The following is a 20,602-nucleotide window of genomic DNA, read 5'->3' on the forward strand; positions in this document are numbered from 1 at the left end:
GTATTACTCAGTGTTCTCTATCTTTCCCCAGCTCTCCCGTATTACTCAGTGTTCTCTATCTTTCCCCAGATCTCCCGTATTACTCAGTGTTCTCTCTTTCCCCAGCTCTCCTGTATTACTCAGTGTTCTCTATCTTTCCCCAGCTCTCCCGTATTACTCAGTGTTCTCTATCTTTCCCCAGCTCTCCCGTATTACTCAGTGTTCTCTATCTTTCCCCAGCTCTCCTGTATTACTCAGTGTTCTCTGTCCCCAGCTCTCCTGTATTACTCAGTGTTCTCTTTCTTTCCCCAGCTCTCCTGTATTACTCAGTGTTCTCTATCTTTCCCCAGCTCTCCTGTATTACTCAGTGTTCTCTCTCTTTCCCCAGCTCTCCTGTATTACTCAGTGTTCTCTATCTTTCCCCAGCTCTCCTGTATTACTCAGTGTTCTCTTTCTCTCCCCAGCTCTCCTGTATTACTCAGCGTTCTCTATCTTTCCCCAGCTCTCCTGTATTACTCAGTGTTCTCTATCTTTCCCCAGCTCTCCTGTATTACTCAGTGTTCTCTTTCCCCAGCTCTCCCGTATTACTCAGTGTTCTCTATCTTTCCCCAGCTCTCCTGTATTACTCAGTGTTCTCTCTCTTTCCCCAGCTCTCCCGTATTACTCAGTGTTCTCTTTCCCCAGCTCTCCTGTATTACTCAGTCTTCTCTTTCTTTCCCCAGCTCTCCCGTATTACTCAGTGTTCTCTTTCCCCAGCTCTCCTGTATTACTCAGTGTTCTCTTTCCCCAGCTCTCCTGTATTACTCAGTGTTCTCTATCTTTCCCCAGATCTCCCATATTACTCAGTGTTCTCTATCTTTCCCCAGCTCTCCTGTATTACTCAGTGTTCTCTCTCTTTCCCCAGCTCTCCCGTATTACTCAGTGTTCTCTATCTTTCCCCAGCTCTCCCGTATTACTCAGTGTTCTCTTTCCCCAGCTCTCCCGTATTACTCAGTGTTCTCTATCTTTCCCCAGATCTCCCGTATTACTCAGTGTTCTCTTTCCCCAGCTCTCCTGTATTACTCAGTGTTCTCTATCTTTCCCCAGCTCTCCCGTATTACTCAGTGTTCTCTTTCCCCAGCTCTCCCGTATTACTCAGTGTTCTCTCTCTTTCCCCAGCTCTCCTGTATTACTCAGTGTTCTCTATCTTTCCCCAGCTCTCCTGTATTACTCAGTGTTCTCTTTCCCCAGCTCTCCTGTATTACTCAGTGTTCTCTCTCTTTCCCCAGCTCTCTGTATTACTCAGTGTTCTCTATCTTTCCCCAGCTCTCCCGTATTACTCAGTGTTCTCTATCTTTCCCCAGCTCTCCCGTATTACTCAGTGTTCTCTATCTTTCCCCAGATCTCCCGTATTACTCAGTGTTCTCTATCTTTCCCCAGCTCTCCTGTATTACTCAGTGTTCTCTTTCCCCAGCTCTCCCGTATTACTCAGTGTTCTCTATCTTTCCCCAGCTCTCCTGTATTACTCAGTGTTCTCTTTCTTTCCCCAGCTCTCCTGTATTACTCAGTGTTCTCTTTCTTTCCCCAGCTCTCCTGTATTACTCAGTGTTCTCTTTCTTTCCCCAGCTCTCCTGTATTACTCAGTGTTCTCTCTCTTTCCCCAGCTCTCCTGTATTACTCAGTGTTCTCTCTCTTTCCCCAGCTCTCCTGTATTACTCAGTGTTCTCTTTCTTTCCCCAGCTCTCCTGTATTACTCAGTGTTCTCTTTCTTTCCCCAGCTCTCCTGTATTACTCAGTGTTCTCTCTCTTTCCCCAGCTCTCCCGTATTACTCAGTGTTCTCTATCTTTCCCCAGCTCTCCTGTATTACTCAGTGTTCTCTCTCTTTCCCCAGCTCTCCTGTATTACTCAGTGTTCTCTCTCTTTCCCCAGCTCTCCCGTATTACTCAGTGTTCTCTATCTTTCCCCAGCTCTCCTGTATTACTCAGTGTTCTCTATCTTTCCCCAGCTCTCCTGTATTACTCAGTGTTCTCTTTCCCCAGCTCTCCCGTATTACTCAGTGTTCTCTTTCTTTCCCCAGCTCTCCTGTATTACTCAGTGTTCTCTTTCTTTCCCCAGCTCTCCTGTATTACTCAGTGTTCTCTATCTTTCCCCAGCTCTCCTGTATTACTCAGGGTTCTCTATCTTTCCCCAGCTCTCCTGTATTACTCAGTGTTCTCTATCTTTCCCCAGCTCTCCTGTATTACTCAGTGTTCTCTTTCCCCAGCTCTCCTGTATTACTCAGTGTTCTCTATCTTTCCCCAGCTCTCCTGTATTACTCAGTGTTCTCTATCTTTCCCCAGCTCTCTGTATTACTCAGTGTTCTCTATCTTTCCCCAGCTCTCCTGTATTACTCAGTATTCTCTTTCCCCAGCTCTCCCGTATTACTCAGTGTTCTCTCTCTTTCCCCAGCTCTCCTGTATTACTCAGTGTTCTCTATCTTTCCCCAGCTCTCCTGTATTACTCAGTGTTCTCTTTCCCCAGCTCTCCTGTATTACTCAGTGTTCTCTCTCTTTCCCCAGCTCTCTGTATTACTCAGTGTTCTCTTTCTCTCCCCAGCTCTCCTGTATTACTCAGTGTTCTCTATCTTTCCCCAGCTCTCCCGTATTACTCAGTGTTCTCTATCTTTCCCCAGCTCTCCCGTATTACTCAGTGTTCTCTATCTTTCCCCAGATCTCCCGTATTACTCAGTGTTCTCTATCTTTCCCCAGCTCTCCTGTATTACTCAGTGTTCTCTTTCCCCAGCTCTCCCGTATTACTCAGTGTTCTCTATCTTTCCCCAGCTCTCCTGTATTACTCAGTGTTCTCTTTCTTTCCCCAGCTCTCCTGTATTACTCAGTGTTCTCTTTCTTTCCCCAGCTCTCCTGTATTACTCAGTGTTCTCTTTCTTTCCCCAGCTCTCCTGTATTACTCAGTGTTCTCTCTCTTTCCCCAGCTCTCCCGTATTACTCAGTGTTCTCTATCTTTCCCCAGCTCTCCTGTATTACTCAGTGTTCTCTTTCTTTCCCCAGCTCTCCTGTATTACTCAGTGTTCTCTTTCTTTCCCCAGCTCTCCTGTATTACTCAGTGTTCTCTTTCTTTCCCCAGCTCTCCTGTATTACTCAGTGTTCTCTCTCTTTCCCCAGCTCTCCTGTATTACTCAGTGTTCTCTCTCTTTCCCCAGCTCTCCTGTATTACTCAGTGTTCTCTTTCTTTCCCCAGCTCTCCTGTATTACTCAGTGTTCTCTCTCTTTCCCCAGCTCTCCTGTATTACTCAGTGTTCTCTCTCTTTCCCCAGCTCTCCTGTATTACTCAGTGTTCTCTATCTTTCCCCAGCTCTCCTGTATTACTCAGTGTTCTCTTTCCCCAGCTCTCCCGTATTACTCAGTGTTCTCTCTCTTTCCCCAGCTCTCCTGTATTACTCAGTGTTCTCTATCTTTCCCCAGATCTCCCGTATTACTCAGTGTTCTCTTTCTTTCCCCAGCTCTCCTGTATTACTCAGTGTTCTCTATCTTTCCCCAGCTCTCCTGTATTACTCAGTGTTCTCTATCTTTCCCCAGCTCTCCTGTATTACTCAGTGTTCTCTTTCCCCAGCTCTCCTGTATTACTCAGTGTTCTCTCTCTTTCCCCAGCTCTCTGTATTACTCAGTGTTCTCTTTCTCTCCCCAGCTCTCCTGTATTACTCAGTGTTCTCTATCTTTCCCCAGCTCTCCCGTATTACTCAGTGTTCTCTATCTTTCCCCAGCTCTCCCGTATTACTCAGTGTTCTCTATCTTTCCCCAGATCTCCCGTATTACTCAGTGTTCTCTATCTTTCCCCAGCTCTCCTGTATTACTCAGTGTTCTCTTTCCCCAGCTCTCCCGTATTACTCAGTGTTCTCTATCTTTCCCCAGCTCTCCTGTATTACTCAGTGTTCTCTTTCTTTCCCCAGCTCTCCTGTATTACTCAGTGTTCTCTTTCTTTCCCCAGCTCTCCTGTATTACTCAGTGTTCTCTTTCTTTCCCCAGCTCTCCTGTATTACTCAGTGTTCTCTCTCTTTCCCCAGCTCTCCCGTATTACTCAGTGTTCTCTATCTTTCCCCAGCTCTCCTGTATTACTCAGTGTTCTCTTTCTTTCCCCAGCTCTCCTGTATTACTCAGTGTTCTCTTTCTTTCCCCAGCTCTCCTGTATTACTCAGTGTTCTCTTTCTTTCCCCAGCTCTCCTGTATTACTCAGTGTTCTCTCTCTTTCCCCAGCTCTCCTGTATTACTCAGTGTTCTCTCTCTTTCCCCAGCTCTCCTGTATTACTCAGTGTTCTCTTTCTTTCCCCAGCTCTCCTGTATTACTCAGTGTTCTCTCTCTTTCCCCAGCTCTCCTGTATTACTCAGTGTTCTCTCTCTTTCCCCAGCTCTCCTGTATTACTCAGTGTTCTCTATCTTTCCCCAGCTCTCCTGTATTACTCAGTGTTCTCTTTCCCCAGCTCTCCCGTATTACTCAGTGTTCTCTCTCTTTCCCCAGCTCTCCTGTATTACTCAGTGTTCTCTCTCTTTCCCCAGCTCTCCTGTATTACTCAGTGTTCTCTTTCTTTCCCCAGCTCTCCTGTATTACTCAGTGTTCTCTTTCCCCAGCTCTCCCGTATTACTCAGTGTTCCCTATCTTTCCCCAGCTCTCCCGTATTACTCAGTGTTCTCTATCTTTCCCCAGCTCTCCTGTATTACTCAGTGTTCTCTTTCCCCAGCTCTCCTGTATTACTCAGTGTTCTCTTTCCCCAGCTCTCCCGTATTACTCAGTGTTCTCTATCTTTCCCCAGCTCTCCTGTATTACTCAGTGTTCTCTATCTTTCCCCAGCTCTCCTGTATTACTCAGTGTTCTCTATCTTTCCCCAGCTCTCCTGTATTACTCAGTGTTCTCTATCTTTCCCCAGCTCTCCTGTATTACTCAGTGTTCTCTTTCCCCAGCTCTCCTGTATTACTCAGTGTTCTCTTTCCCCAGCTCTCCTGTATTACTCAGTGTTCTCTTTCCCCAGCTCTCCTGTATTACTCAGTGTTCTCTATCTTTCCCCAGCTCTCCTGTATTACTCAGGGTTCTCTTTCCCCAGCTCTCCTGTATTACTCAGTGTTCTCTATCTTTCCCCAGCTCTCCTGTATTACTCAGGGTTCTCTTTCCCCAGCTCTCCTGTATTACTCAGTGTTCTCTTTCCCCAGCTCTCCCGTATTACTCAGTGTTCTCTATCTTTCCCCAGCTCTCCTGTATTACTCAGTGTTCTCTCTCTTTCCCCAGCTCTCCTGTATTACTCAGTGTTCTCTCTCTTTCCCCAGCTCTCCTGTATTACTCAGTGTTCTCTCTTTCCCCAGCTCTCCCGTATTACTCAGTGTTCTCTATCTTTCCCCAGCTCTCCTGTATTACTCAGTGTTCTCTATCTTTCCCCAGCTCTCCTGTTTTACTCAGTGTTCTCTTTCCCCAGCTCTCCTGTATTACTCAGTGTTCTCTCTCTTTCCCCAGCTCTCTGTATTACTCAGTGTTCTCTTTCTTTCCCCAGCTCTCCTGTATTACTCAGTGTTCTCTTTCTTTCCCCAGCTCTCTGTATTACTCAGTGTTCTCTATCTTTCCCCAGCTCTCCCGTATTACTCAGTGTTCTCTATCTTTCCCCAGCTCTCCTGTATTACTCAGTGTTCTCTATCTTTCCCCAGCTCTCCTGTTTTACTCAGTGTTCTCTTTCCCCAGCTCTCCTGTATTACTCAGTGTTCTCTCTCTTTCCCCAGCTCTCTGTATTACTCAGTGTTCTCTCTCTTTCCCCAGCTCTCCCGTATTACTCAGTTTTCTTTCTCTTTCCCCAGCTCTCCTGTATTACTCAGTGTTCTCTATCTTTCCCCAGCTCTCCTGTATTACTCAGTGTTCTCTCTTTCCCCAGCTCTCCCGTATTACTCAGTGTTCTCTTTCCCCAGCTCTCCCGTATTACTCAGTGTTCTCTTTCCCCAGCTCTCCTGTATTACTCAGTGTTCTCTTTCCCCAGCTCTCCTGTATTACTCAGTCTTCTCTATCTTTCCCCAGCTCTCCTGTATTACTCAGTGTTCTCTTTCCCCAGCTCTCCTGTATTACTCAGTGTTCTCTTTCCCCAGCTCTCCTGTATTACTCAGTCTTCTCTATCTTTCCCCAGCTCTCCTGTATTACTCAGTGTTCTCTTTCTCTCCCCAGCTCTCCTGTATTACTCAGTGTTCTCTATCTTTCCCCAGCTCTCCCGTATTACCCAGTGTTCTCTTTCCCCAGCTCTCCTGTATTACTCAGTGTTCTCTATCTTTCCCCAGCTCTCCCGTATTACTCAGTGTTCTCTTTCCCCAGCTCTCCTGTATTACTCAGTGTTCTCTTTCCCCAGCTCTCCTGTATTACTCAGTGTTCTCTCTTTCCCCAGCTCTCCCGTATTACTCAGTGTTCTCTCTCTCCCCAGCTCTCCCGTATTACTCAGTGTTCTCTTTCCCCAGCTCTCCCGTATTACTCAGTGTTCTCTATCTTTCCCCAGCTCTCCTGTATTACTCAGTGTTCTCTCTCTTTCCCCAGCTCTCCCGTATTACTCAGTGTTCTCTCTCTTTCCCCAGCTCTCCTGTATTACTCAGTGTTCTCTTTCCCCAGCTCTCCTGTATTACTCAGTGTTCTCTTTCCCCAGCTCTCCCGTATTACTCAGTGTTCTCTATCTCTTTCCCCAGCTCTCCCGTATTACTCAGTGTTCTCTTTCCCCAGCTCTCCCGTATTACTCAGTGTTCTCTATCTTTCCCCAGCTCTCCCGTATTACTCAGTGTTCTCTTTCCCCAGCTCTCCCGTATTACTCAGTGTTCTCTATCTTTCCCCAGCTCTCCCGTATTACTCAGTGTTCTCTCTCTTTCCCAGCTCTCCTGTATTACTCAGTGTTCTCTTTCCCCAGCTCTCCTGTATTACTCAGTGTTCTCTTTCCCCAGCTCTCCTGTATTACTCAGTGTTCTCTTTCCCCAGCTCTCCTGTATTACTCAGGGTTCTCTTTCCCCAGCTCTCCTGTATTACTCAGTGTTCTCTATCTTTCTCCAACTCTCCTGTATTACTCAGTGTTCTCTTTCCCCAGCTCTCCCGTATTACTCAGTGTTCTCTATCTTTCCCCAGCTCTCCTGTATTACTCAGTGTTCTCTCTCTTTCCCCAGCTCTCCTGTATTACTCAGTGTTCTCTCTCTTTCCCCAGCTCTCCTGTATTACTCAGTGTTCTCTCTTTCCCCAGCTCTCCCGTATTACTCAGTGTTCTCTATCTTTCCCCAGCTCTCCTGTATTACTCAGTGTTCTCTATCTTTCCCCAGCTCTCCTGTATTACTCAGTGTTCTCTTTCCCCAGCTCTCCTGTATTACTCAGTGTTCTCTCTCTTTCCCCAGCTCTCTGTATTACTCAGTGTTCTCTATCTTTCCCCAGCTCTCCCGTATTACTCAGTGTTCTCTATCTTTCCCCAGCTCTCCTGTATTACTCAGTGTTCTCTATCTTTCCCCAGCTCTCCTGTTTTACTCAGTGTTCTCTTTCCCCAGCTCTCCTGTATTACTCAGTGTTCTCTCTCTTTCCCCAGCTCTCTGTATTACTCAGTGTTCTCTCTCTTTCCCCAGCTCTCCCGTATTACTCAGTTTTCTTTCTCTTTCCCCAGCTCTCCTGTATTACTCAGTGTTCTCTATCTTTCCCCAGCTCTCCTGTATTACTCAGTGTTCTCTCTTTCCCCAGCTCTCCCGTATTACTCAGTGTTCTCTTTCCCCAGCTCTCCCGTATTACTCAGTGTTCTCTTTCCCCAGCTCTCCTGTATTACTCAGTGTTCTCTTTCCCCAGCTCTCCTGTATTACTCAGTCTTCTCTATCTTTCCCCAGCTCTCCTGTATTACTCAGTGTTCTCTTTCCCCAGCTCTCCTGTATTACTCAGTGTTCTCTTTCCCCAGCTCTCCTGTATTACTCAGTCTTCTCTATCTTTCCCCAGCTCTCCTGTATTACTCAGTGTTCTCTTTCCCCAGCTCTCCTGTATTACTCAGTGTTCTCTTTCCCCAGCTCTCCTGTATTACTCAGTGTTCTCTATCTTTCCCCAGCTCTCCCGTATTACTCAGTGTTCTCTTTCCCCAGCTCTCCTGTATTACTCAGTGTTCTCTTTCCCCAGCTCTCCTGTATTACTCAGTGTTCTCTCTTTCCCCAGCTCTCCTGTATTACTCAGTGTTCTCTTTCTTTCCCCAGCTCTCCCGTATTACTCAGTGTTCTCTTTCCCCAGCTCTCCCGTATTACTCAGTGTTCTCTATCTTTCCCCAGCTCTCCTGTATTACTCAGTGTTCTCTCTCTTTCCCCAGCTCTCCCGTATTACTCAGTGTTCTCTCTCTTTCCCCAGCTCTCCTGTATTACTCAGTGTTCTCTTTCCCCAGCTCTCCTGTATTACTCAGTGTTCTCTTTCCCCAGCTCTCCCGTATTACTCAGTGTTCTCTATCTCTTTCCCCAGCTCTCCCGTATTACTCAGTGTTCTCTTTCCCCAGCTCTCCCGTATTACTCAGTGTTCTCTATCTTTCCCCAGCTCTCCCGTATTACTCAGTGTTCTCTTTCCCCAGCTCTCCCGTATTACTCAGTGTTCTCTATCTTTCCCCAGCTCTCCCGTATTACTCAGTGTTCTCTCTCTTTCCCAGCTCTCCTGTATTACTCAGGGTTCTCTATCTTTCCCCAGCTCTCCTGTATTACTCAGTGTTCTCTTTCCCCAGCTCTCCCGTATTACTCAGTGTTCTCTTTCCCCAGCTCTCCCGTATTACTCAGTGTTCTCTATCTTTCCCCAGCTCTCCTGTATTACTCAGTGTTCTCTCTCTCTCTCCCCAGCTCTCCCGTATTACTCAGTGTTCTCTTTCCCCAGCTCTCCTGTATTACTCAGTGTTCTCTCTCTCTCTCCCCAGCTCTCCCGTATTACTCAGTGTTCTCTTTCCCCAGCTCTCCTGTATTACTCAGTGTTCTCTTTCCCCAGCTCTCCTGTATTACTCAGTGTTCTCTCTCTCTTTCCCCAGCTCTCCCGTATTACTCAGTGTTCTCTTTCCCCAGCTCTCCCGTATTACTCAGTGTTCTCTTTCCCCAGCTCTCCTGTATTACTCAGTGTTCTCTCTCTTTCCCCAGCTCTCCCGTATTACTCAGTGTTCTCTATCTTTCCCCAGCTCTCCTGTATTACTCAGTGTTCTCTATCTTTCCCCAACTCTCCTGTATTACTCAGTGTTCTCTCTCTGTCCCCAGCTCTCCCGTATTACTCAGTGTTCTCTTTCCCCAGCTCTCCCGTATTACTCAGTGTTCTCTATCTTTCCCCAGCTCTCCCGTATTACTCAGTGTTCTCTATCTTTCCCCAGCTCTCCCGTATTACTCAGTGTTCTCTTTCCCCAGCTCTCCTGTATTACTCAGTGTTCTCTATCTGTCCCCAGCTCTCCCGTATTACTCAGTGTTCTCTATCTTTCCCCAGCTCTCCTGTATTACTCAGTGTTCTCTTTCCCCAGCTCTCCCGTATTACTCAGTGTTCTCTTTCTTTCCCCAGCTCTCCCGTATTACTCAGTGTTCTCTTTCCCCAGCTCTCCTGTATTACTCAGTGTTCTCCATCTTTCCCCAGCTCTCCCGTATTACTCAGTGTTCTCTATCTTTCCCCAGCTCTCCTGTATTACTCAGTGTTCTCTATCTTTCCCCAGCTCTCCCTTATTACTCAGTGTTCTCTCTATTTCCCCAGCTCTCCTGTATTACTCAGTGTTCTCTCTTTCCCCAGCTCTCCCGTATTAGTCAGTGTTCTCTATCTTTCCCCAGCTCTCCCGTATTACTCAGTGTTCTCTATCTTTCCCCAGCTCTCCTGTATTACTCAGTGTTCTCTATCTTTCCCCAGCTCTCCCGTATTACTCAGTGTTCTCTCTTTCCCCAGCTCTCCTGTATTACTCAGTGTTCTCTCTCTTTCCCCAGCTCTCCCGTATTACTCAGTGTTCTCTATCTTTCCCCAGCTCTCCTGTATTACTCAGTGTTCTCTCTCTTTCCCCAGCTCTCCCGTATTACTCAGTGTTCTCTATCTTTCCCCAGCTCTCCTGTATTACTCAGTCTTCTCTTTCTCTCTACGCAGTGTGATGTCCTATCAAACTCTACCCCGGAACATGCCCAGCTACCGCGCCCAGATTGTACCACGTTACCCAGAAGGATATAAAACGTTGCCGCGTAACCTCAAGACGCGACCAGAGAGTGTCTGTAGCACAACGGGGATGATTTCTATACCCGGCACAACGGAGGAGAAGCGGCGCTCTGTTCGGGACGATACCATGTGGCAGTTATACGAGTGGCAGCAGAGACAGTTTTACAACAAGCAGACAACTCTGCGCCGACACTCCTCTCTAACCAGCCCAAAGACCATGGTCCATATCTCTGAGCAGACCTTACATTCCATCCCACTGTCCCCCTCTCATGGCTCCATCTCAGGCTACCACACCTACTCTCCACATCGCGCCTACAGATCTGAGCTGTCTTCTCCAGTGCAGAGGGGAGACCTGACCATAGATCGCAGACAGAAGGCTCCAGCCAGTAAGGTATTCCCTAAGGATATATTACCTGTGACATCATCACTCAGCTATATACTCTGTACTGCGCAGTGTGATCCTTTCATTGTTCAACCCCCAAACTTTCAGCTCTTCAGTAGTTTTGTTTCCCATGTAAAATCCACCCCATATCACCTACATTGTGCCCCTCTTCTATATAGGTATAAACTGTGGTGAAATGAATATACTGTAATTGAGTGCACCATTTGGTATTCACCTTATCATTCCCGTGTGTAGCAGAGCTCCTCACAGTGACTGTATACAGCTGTTCTTAGTAATCCTGTGTGTGTGACTTTCTCCTTTATCACAGCTCCTCACAGTGACTGTACACAGCTGTTCTTAGTAATCCTGTGTGTGTGTGACTTTCTCCTTTATCACAACTCCTCACAGGGACTGTATACAGCTGTTCTTCGTAATCCTGTCTGTGTGTGTGACTTTCTCCTTTATCACAGCTCCTCACAGTGACTGTATACAGCTGTTCATAGTAATCCTGTCTGTGTGTGTGTGTCTTTCTCCTTTATCACAGCTCCTCACAGTGACTGTATACAGCTGTTCTTAGTAATCCTGTGTGTGTGTGACTTTCTCCTTTATCACAGCTCCTCACAGTGACTGTATATAGCTGTTCTTAGTAATCCTGTCTGTGTGTGACTTTCTCCTTTATCACAACTCCTCACAGGGACTGTATACAGCTGTTCTTCGTAATCCTGTGTGTGTGTGACTTTCTCCTTTATCACAGCTCCTCACAGTGACTGTATACAGCTGTTCTTAGTAATCCTGTCTGTGTGTGTGTGACTTTCTCCTTTATCACAGCTCCTCACAGTGACTGTATACAGCTGTTCTTAGTAATCCTGTCTGTGTGTGTGTGACTTTCTCCTTTATCACAGCTCCTCACAGTGACTGTATACAGCTGTTCTTAGTAATCATGTGTGTGTGTGTGTGTGTGTGTGTGTGTGTGTGACTTTCTCCTTTATCACAGCTCCTCACAGTGACTGTACACCGCTGTTATTAGTAATCCTGTCTGTGTGTGTGACTTTCTCCTTTATCACAGCTCCTCACAGTGACTGTATACAGCTGTTCTTAGTAATCCTGTCTGTGTGACTTTCTCCTTTATCACAGCTCCTCAGTGTCTGTATACAGCTGATCTTACTAATCCTGTCTGTGTGTGACTTTCTCCTTTATCACAGCTCCTCACATTGACTGAATACAGCTGTTCTTAGTAATCCTGTCTGTGTGTGTGTCTTTCTCCTTTATCACAGCTCCTCACATTGACTGAATACAGCTGTTCTTAGTAATCCTGTCTGTGTGTGTGTCTTTCTCCTTTATCACAGCTCCTCAGTGTCTGTATACAGCTGTTCTTACTAATCCTGTCTGTGTGTGACTTTCTCCTTTATCACAGCTCCTCACAGTGACTGTATACAGCTGTTCTTAGTAATCCTGTGTGTGTGCGTGTGACTTTCTCCTCTATCACAGCTCCTCACAGTCACTGTATACAGCTGTTCTTAGTAATCCTATCTGTGTGTGTGTGTGACTTTCTCCTTTATCACAGCTCCTCACAGTGACTGTATACAGCTGTTCTTTGTAATCCTGTGTGTGTGTGACTTTCTCCTTCATCACAGCTCCTCACAGTGACTGTATACAGCTGTTCTTATTAATCCTGTGTGTGTGTGTGACTTTCTCCTTTATCACAGCTCCTCACAGTGACTGTATACAGCTGTTCTTAGTAATCCTGTCTGTGTGTGACTTTCTCCTTTATCACAGCTCCTCACAGTCACTGTATACAGCTTTTCTTAGTAATCCTGTGTGTGTGTGTGACTTTCTCCTTTATCACAGCTCCTCACAGTGACTGTATATAGCTGTTCTTAGTAATCCTGTCTGTGTGTGTGTGACTTTCTCCTTTATCACAGCTCCTCACAGTGACTGTATACAGCTGTTCTTAGTAATCCTGTCTGTGTATGTGTGTGACTTTCTCCTTTATCACAGCTCCTCACAGTGACTGTATACAGGTGTTCTTAGTAATCCTGTCTGTGTGTGTGTGTGTGTCTTCTTTATCACAGCTCCTCACAGTGACTGTATATAGCTGTTCTTAGTAATCCTGTGTGTGTTTGTGTGTGTGACTTTCTCCTTTATCACAGCTCCTCACAGTGACTGTATACAGCTGTTCTTAGTAATCCTGTGTGTGTGTGTGACTTTCTCCTTTATCACAGCTCCTCACAGTGACTGTATACCGCTGTTCTTAGTAATCCTGTGTGTGTGTGTGTGTGTGTGTGTGTGTGTGTGTGTGTGACTTTCTCCTTTATCACAGCTCCTCACAGTGACTGTATACAGCTGTTCTTAGTAATCCTGTGTGTGTGTGACTTTCTCCTTTATCACAGCTCCTCACAGTGACTGTATACAGCTGTTCTTAGTAATCCTGTGTGTGTGTGACTTTCCCCTTTATCACAGCTCCACACAGTGACTGTATACAGCTGTTCATAGTAATCCTGTGTGTGTGTGACTTTCCCCTTTATCACAGCTCCACACAGTGACTGTATATAGCTGTTCTTAGTAATCCTGTCTGTGTGTGTGTGTGACTTTCTCCTTTATCACAGCTCCTCACAGTGACTGTATACAGCTGTTCTTAGTAATCCTGTGTGTGTGTGTGACTTTCTCCTTTATCACAGCTCCTCACAGTGACTGTATACAGCTGTTTTTAGTAATCCTGTGTGTGTGTGACTTTCTCCTTTATCACAGCTCCTCACAGTGACTGTATACCGCTGTTCTTAGTAATCCTGTGTGTGTGTGTGACTTTCTCCTTTATCACAGCTCCTCACAGTGACTGTATACAGCTGTTCTTAGTAATCCTGTGTGTGTGTGTGACTTTCTCCTTTATCACAGCTCCTCACAGTGACTGTATACAGCTGTTCTTAGTAATCCTGTGTGTGTGTGACTTTCTCCTTTATCACAGCTCCTCACAGTGACTGTATACAGCTGTTCTTAGTAATCCTGTCTGTGTGTGACTTTCTCCTTTATCACAGCTCCTCACAGTGACTGTATACAGCTGTTCTTAGTAATCCTGTCTGTGTGTGTGTGACTTTCTCCTTTATCACAGCTCCTCACAGTGACTGTATACAGCTGTTCTTAGTAATCCTGTGTGTGTGTGTGTGTGTGTGTGTGTGTGTGACTTTCTCCTTTATCACAGCTCCTCACAGTGACTGTACACAGCTATTCTTAGTAATCCTATGTGTGTGTGACTTTCTCCTTTATCACAGCTCCTCACAGTGACTGTATACAGCTGTTCTTAGTAATCCTGTGTGTGTGTGACTTTGTCCTTTATCACAGCTCCTCAGAGTGACTGTATACAGAGGTTCTTAGTAATCCTGTCTGTGTGTGTGACTTTCCCATTTATCACAGCTCCTCACAGTGACTATACAGAGGTTCTTCGTAATCTTGATAAAGGCAGTAGGTTTTAGCTCTCACACAGTGCTCTCTTTCCTTTATGAACCCTTGGATCGCACAGGAGTGACGTAATAATGAAGGTACAATGATACCTGTTATATTACACAGCACACATTATTGTCACGTAAAACAGCAACGACAAACTATATACAATATATTCAGAATTGCCAGTAGTATTAGCCACACTCGGATCCTACCATGTCCCTAAACAGCTATCCCTTCAATAGTAGAAATGGAAGCCTTTACTCACGCGCTTACCCGCCTTGGCTGGGGATAACTACGCTGTGAGGGAGGCTGCAAAGTAGGGTTCCGTTAGCGAGATGCCGCTGGCGGCTTCATGCTTCTTAGGAGAATGGCTTCTCTGAACCCTGACCACTTGGCCCAGTGACCTCCAATCCGGGCCACTCAGCCGGATGATTCTCTACCGAGACAAGGGTAGGGCATTCCACCTGTGTGCCTGTGACCCCTCCGGAGGGTTCTATTTCGCTGGACCTTCTCCGTGGAGCAAGATTCACGTGTGGCATGCTGGCAGTCTTTCCATATATGTCAATGTATGACCTCGCCTCGCCAGGCGATCGCAGATTATTTTTGCTCACACTGGATGTTGGGGTATTAGGGATTCTCTTACCGTCAGTAACCACCTGTTACTCCTCCCACTGCGGCGTGGACAGGTAACACGCTGCACCCACCAAACTCATTCACAGGCGCTTGGAACCTCTTCTCCCAGGATCCTACTGTACGTTGGCACCTACTGCTGGGTATGCGTGGATACGCTGCTGCCACACCTTCTGATGGCTGTCGGTTGATGCCCACTGATCTCTCACCATGGACCAGGCCCTACACTGTAGCTGGCAGAGAGTGTGAGCTCTTTGTAGTTCCAAGAAAGCACCTAGCTGACTGTTATGCAGCTTCCGCTCTCGCTTCCAGGGAAGGCATTCTGTCTCCCTGAGAGAGTGACTGGGGGGCACAGCAACCCACAGAGAGCTCCGGATTTCCCATATACCACTTCCAGGGATGAGGCTGCATGGGAAGGCATTCTGTCTCCCTGAGAGGGGCTGTGCGACACAGCAGCCCACAGAGAGCTCCGGATTTCCCATATACCACTTCCAGGGATGAGGCTGCATGGGAAGGCATTCTGTCTCCCTGAGAGGGGCTGTGCGACACAGCAGCCCACAGAGAGCTCCGGATTTCCCATATACCACTTCCAGGGATGAGGCTGCATGGGAAGGCATTCTGTCTCCCTGAGAGGGGCTGTGCGACACAGCAGCCCACAGAGAGCTCCGGATTTCCCATATACCACTTCCAGGGATGAGGCTGCATGGGAAGGCATTCTGTCTCCCTGAGAGAGGGGCTGTGCGACACAGCAGCCCATAGAGAGCTCCGGATTTCCCATATACCACTTCCAGGGATGAGGCTGCATGGGAAGGCATTCCGTCTCCCTGAGAGAGGGGCTGTGCGACACAGCAGCCCACAGAGAGCTCCGGGTTTCCCATATACCACTTCCAGGGATGAGGGTGCATGGGAAGGCATTCTGTCTCCCTTAGAGAGGGGCTGTGCGACACAGCAGCCCACAGAGAGCTACGGATTTCCCATATTCCACTTCCAGGGATGAGGCTGCATGGGAAGGCATTCCGTCTCCCTGAGAGAGGGGCTGCGCGACACAGCAGCCCACAGAGCTCCGGATTTCCCATATACCACTTCCAGGGATGAGGCTGCATGGGAAGGCATTCCGTCTCCCTGAGAGAGGGGCTGCGCGACACAGCAGCCCACAGAGCTCCGGATTTCCCATATACCACTTCCAGGGATGAGGCTGCATGGGAATTCATTCCGTCTCCCTGAGAGAGGGACTGTGCGACACAGCAGCCCACAGAGAGCCGGATTTCCCATATACCACTTCCAGGGATGAGGCTGCATGGGAAGGCATTCCGTCTCCCTGAGAGAGGGGCTTTGTGACACAGCAGCCCACAGCTCCGGATTTCCCATATATCACTTCCAGGGATGAGGCTGCATGGGAAGGCATTCCGTCTCCCTGAGAGAGGGGACTGTGCGACACAGCAGCCCACAGAGAGCTACGGATTTCCTATATACCACTGCCAGGGATGAGGCTGCATGGGAAGGCATTCCGTCTCCCTGAGAGGGACTGTGCGACACAGCAGCCCACAGAGAGCTCCGGATTTCCCATATACCACTTCCAGGGATGAGGCTGCATGGGAAGGCATTCTGTTTCCCTGAGAGAGGGGACTGTGCGACACAGCAGCCCACAGAGAGCTACGGATTTCCCATATACCACTTCCAGGGATGAGGCTGCATGGGAAGGCATTCCGTCTCCCTGAGAGAGGGGCTGGGGGACACAGCAGCCCACAGAGCTCCGGGTTTCCCATATACCACTTCCAGGGATGAGGCTGCATGGGAAGGCATTCCGTCTCCCTGAGAGGGGCTGTGCGACACAGCAGCCCACAGAGAGCTACGGATTTCCCATATACCACTTCCAGGGATGAGGCTGCATGTGAAGGCATTCCGTCTCCCTGAGAGAGGGGCTGTGCGACACAGCAGCCCACAGAGAGCTCCGGGTTTCCCATATACCACTTCCAGGGATGAGGGTGCATGGGAAGGCATTCTGTCTCCCTGAGAGAGGGGCTGTGCGACACAGCAGCCCACAGAGAGCTCCGGATTTCCCATATTCCACTTCCAGGGATGAGGCTGCATGGGAAGGCATTCCGTCTCCCTGAGAGAGGGGCTGTGCGACACAGCAGCCCACAGAGAGCTCCGGGTTTCCCATATACCACTTCCAGGGATGAGGGTGCATGGGAAGGCATTCTGTCTCCCTGAGAGAGGGGCTGTGCGACACAGCAGCCCACAGAGAGCTACGGATTTCCCATATACCACTTCCAGGGATGAGGCTGCATGGGAAGGCATTCCGTCTCCCTGAGAGAGTGACTGTGCGACACAGCAGCCCACAGAGAGCCGGATTTCCCATATACCACTTCCAGGGATGAGGCTGCATGGGAAGGCATTCCGTCTCCCTGAGAGAGGGGCTTTGTGACACAGCAGCCCACAGCTCCGGATTTCCCATATATCACTTCCAGGGATGAGGCTGCATGGGAAGGCATTCCGTCTCCCTGAGAGAGGGGACTGTGCGACACAGCAGCCCACAGAGAGCTCCGGATTTCCCATATATCACTTCCAGGGATGAGGCTGCATGGGAAGGCATTCTGTTTCCCTGAGAGAGGGGACTGTGCGACACAGCAGCCCACAGAGAGCTACGGATTTCCCATATACCACTTCCAGGGATGAGGCTGCATGGGAAGGCATTCTGTTTCCCTGAGAGAGGGGACTGTGCGACACAGCAGCCCACAGAGAGCTACGGATTTCCCATATACCACTTCCAGGGATGAGGCTGCATGGGAAGGCATTCCGTCTCCCTGAGAGAGGGGCTGGGGGACACAGCAGCCCACAGAGCTCCGGGTTTCCCATATACCACTTCCAGGGATGAGGCTGCATGGGAAGGCATTCCGTCTCCCTGAGAGGGGCTGTGCGACACAGCAGCCCACAGAGAGCTACGGATTTCCCATATACCACTTCCAGGGATGAGGCTGCATGTGAAGGCATTCCGTCTCCCTGAGAGAGGGGCTGTGCGACACAGCAGCCCACAGAGAGCTCCGGGTTTCCCATATACCACTTCCAGGGATGAGGGTGCATGGGAAGGCATTCTGTCTCCCTGAGAGAGGGGCTGTGCGACACAGCAGCCCACAGAGAGCTCCGGATTTCCCATATTCCACTTCCAGGGATGAGGCTGCATGGGAAGGCATTCCGTCTCCCTGAGAGAGGGGCTGTGCGACACAGCAGCCCACAGAGAGCTCCGGGTTTCCCATATACCACTTCCAGGGATGAGGGTGCATGGGAAGGCATTCTGTCTCCCTGAGAGAGGGGCTGTGCGACACAGCAGCCCACAGAGAGCTACGGATTTCCCATATACCACTTCCAGGGATGAGGCTGCATGGGAAGGCATTCCGTCTCCCTGAGAGAGTGACTGTGCGACACAGCAGCCCACAGAGAGCCGGATTTCCCATATACCACTTCCAGGGATGAGGCTGCATGGGAAGGCATTCCGTCTCCCTGAGAGAGGGGCTTTGTGACACAGCAGCCCACAGCTCCGGATTTCCCATATATCACTTCCAGGGATGAGGCTGCATGGGAAGGCATTCCGTCTCCCTGAGAGAGGGGACTGTGCGACACAGCAGCCCACAGAGAGCTCCGGATTTCCCATATATCACTTCCAGGGATGAGGCTGCATGGGAAGGCATTCTGTTTCCCTGAGAGAGGGGACTGTGCGACACAGCAGCCCACAGAGAGCTACGGATTTCCCATATACCACTTCCAGGGATGAGGCTGCATGGGAATTCATTCCGTCTCCCTGAGAGAGGGGCTGTGCTACACAGCAGCCCACAGAGAGCTCCGGATTTCCCATATACCTCGAAGGAGAGTGTAAGCAGAGTTTCATCTATAAAATACATTCAGGCACTTCAACTCAGGAAGTACTTTCCCACCTCAGTGCTGCACATATCTTTACAACATTTATACATATTTTTTAATATTAAATACTTATATGTAGCTCTACACATGCTGTCCCTAGCGGTCAGCGCTGGGCTTCCATAGCACTGCGTTCTGACACAGTTTGTCGTACTGGGAGCCGGCTTTCCCGGTCTCCTCAGCGGCCAGCTCTGTGCTCTCTCCCCCGGCGCATCACACCAGGGGTTAAACATAATGTCTGCACTCAGCGCTGGGGGTCCAGAGAACGGGGTCTTCCTGTCACCCAGCTGCAGTTCATCATTGGTCACCCCTCTGCCTGGCCGCGGTAAGCAGCCAGCACAGTGTGACTTGTAGTAACCCTTGGAGTGCTGGGGTCCCAGCGTTCTGCTCCTCCTAGTCCTACATCGCTGCAGTGGGAGCCGGCTTTCCTGGTCCCCCAGTGTGCGGCACTTGGACACAGTGCACCAAGGGTTAACCTGAGGCTTTGGCACATAACATAAAAAATTTTTTTTATTGAAACACTGGGCACCTCTAAACATTTGAAATTGGCTTCCTGCGCCCACACTGTCCTTTTATAGATGGGGCACTTGCCCGGCCACAATACGTCCTGCCACTGGTACACACTCCAACTGGAACTGGAATTCTCTAAAAAGCACTGGGTTTGTCATTTTAAAACCTCTCATTCTCCCACGATGAGGTGACGATGAGGTGGGGTACAATGCCCTAAATGAAGGGACGGATTACAGAACAGTTGGTGGGTCTGTCATTCTCCCATTGCTGCCTGCAGATAGTGGTGCCCGGATGTCTGGCCAAAACCCCTATAGAACAAAACTCAATCCATTATTTTGACAAGGGGGGTTGGCATCCTGGGTGCTATAATAATACCTCCTTTAACCCCTTGTAATAATTTGTGATCTCACCGGCCATCAGCGGGTCATGGCTTCCTGTGTGGGATGGAGAGAGAGAGAGGAAAGGGGTTTGGGACTTCCTGTGGTGGGCCCTAGCACACCAGGATAGTACACCCAGCTGTAAACTTATTATAAACAGTTGGCATCCTAATTCATGACCACACAATATAACCAGGTTCAGATTAATCAATATAACGTCCTATTAATGTCCAACACACAGTTCTGTCCTCCGCATGTGACTGTGACCGGATTGACTCACTACCAAGGCAATCGCAGATAATTTTTTATCCCACTGGATCTTTTTATATTAGCCCCAGGTGCTGACATCACACACTGCGCAGTTGGCCTGTAACGTGCTGCCACCACCAAACTCCTACTATCGGCATTTAAAAACGCTTACGTACCCCCAGGCGCTTACACTGGCACCTGGAGCCCCTTCTCCCAGGCTCCTACACTGGCACCCTGAGCCGCTTTTCCCAGGCTCCTACACTGGCACCCTGAGCCGATTCTCCCAGGCTCCTACACTGGCACCCAGAGCCGCTTCTCCCAGGCTCCTACATTGGCACCTGGAGCGGCTCCTACCCTGGCACCGGGAGCCGCTTCTCCCAGGCTCCTACCCTGGCACCGGGAGCCGCTTCTCCCAGGCTCCTACCCTGGCACCGGGAGCCGCTTCTCCCAGGCTCCTACCCTGGCACCGGGAGCCGCTTCTCCCAGGCTCCTACCCTGGGACCGGGAGCCGCTTCTCCCAGGCTCCTACCCTGGGACCGGGAGCCGCTTCTCCCAGGCTCCTACCCTGGGACCGGGAGCCGCTTCTCCCAGGCTCCTACACTGGCACCGGGAGCCACTTCTCCCAGGCTCCTACACTGGCACCGGGAGCCACTTCTCCCAGGCTCTTTCACTGGTACCCAGAGCCGCTTCTCCCAGGCTCTTTCACTGGTACCCAGAGCCGCTTCTTCCAGGCTCCTACACTGGCACCTGGAGCCGCTTCTTCCAGGCTCCTACACTGGCACCTGGAGCCGCTTCTTCCAGGCTCCTACACTGGCACCTGGAGCCGCTTCTTCCAGGCTCCTACACTGGCACCTGGAGCCGCTTCTTCCACGCTCCTACACTGGCACCTGGAGCCGCTTCTTCCAGGCTCCTACACTGGCACCTGGAGCCGCTTCTTCCACGCTCCTACACTGGCACCTGGAGCCCCTTCTCCCAGGCTCCAGCACT

The 20,602-nt window shown here is 49.3% G+C and overlaps 1 protein-coding gene across 8 annotated transcripts in view; it reads left to right on the plus strand.

Annotated features, from left to right (window-relative positions):
• Positions 1-20,602, plus strand: part of PLEKHA5 (pleckstrin homology domain containing A5) — a 236,992-nt gene that overhangs the window by 152,906 nt on the left and 63,484 nt on the right. For all 8 annotated transcript variants that reach the window (XM_088457176.1, XM_088457173.1, XM_088457172.1 and 5 more), the window contains one exon: positions 10,049-10,505. In XM_088457176.1, coding sequence (XP_088313302.1) covers positions 10,049-10,505 — 457 coding nt within the window. The remainder of the gene's footprint in view (positions 1-10,048; positions 10,506-20,602) is intronic.

The sequence above is a fragment of the Taudactylus pleione genome, unplaced genomic scaffold (genome assembly GCF_031769625.1).
Source record: "Taudactylus pleione unplaced genomic scaffold, aTauple2 ptg000743l, whole genome shotgun sequence".
NCBI lineage: Eukaryota > Metazoa > Chordata > Amphibia > Anura > Myobatrachidae > Taudactylus > Taudactylus pleione.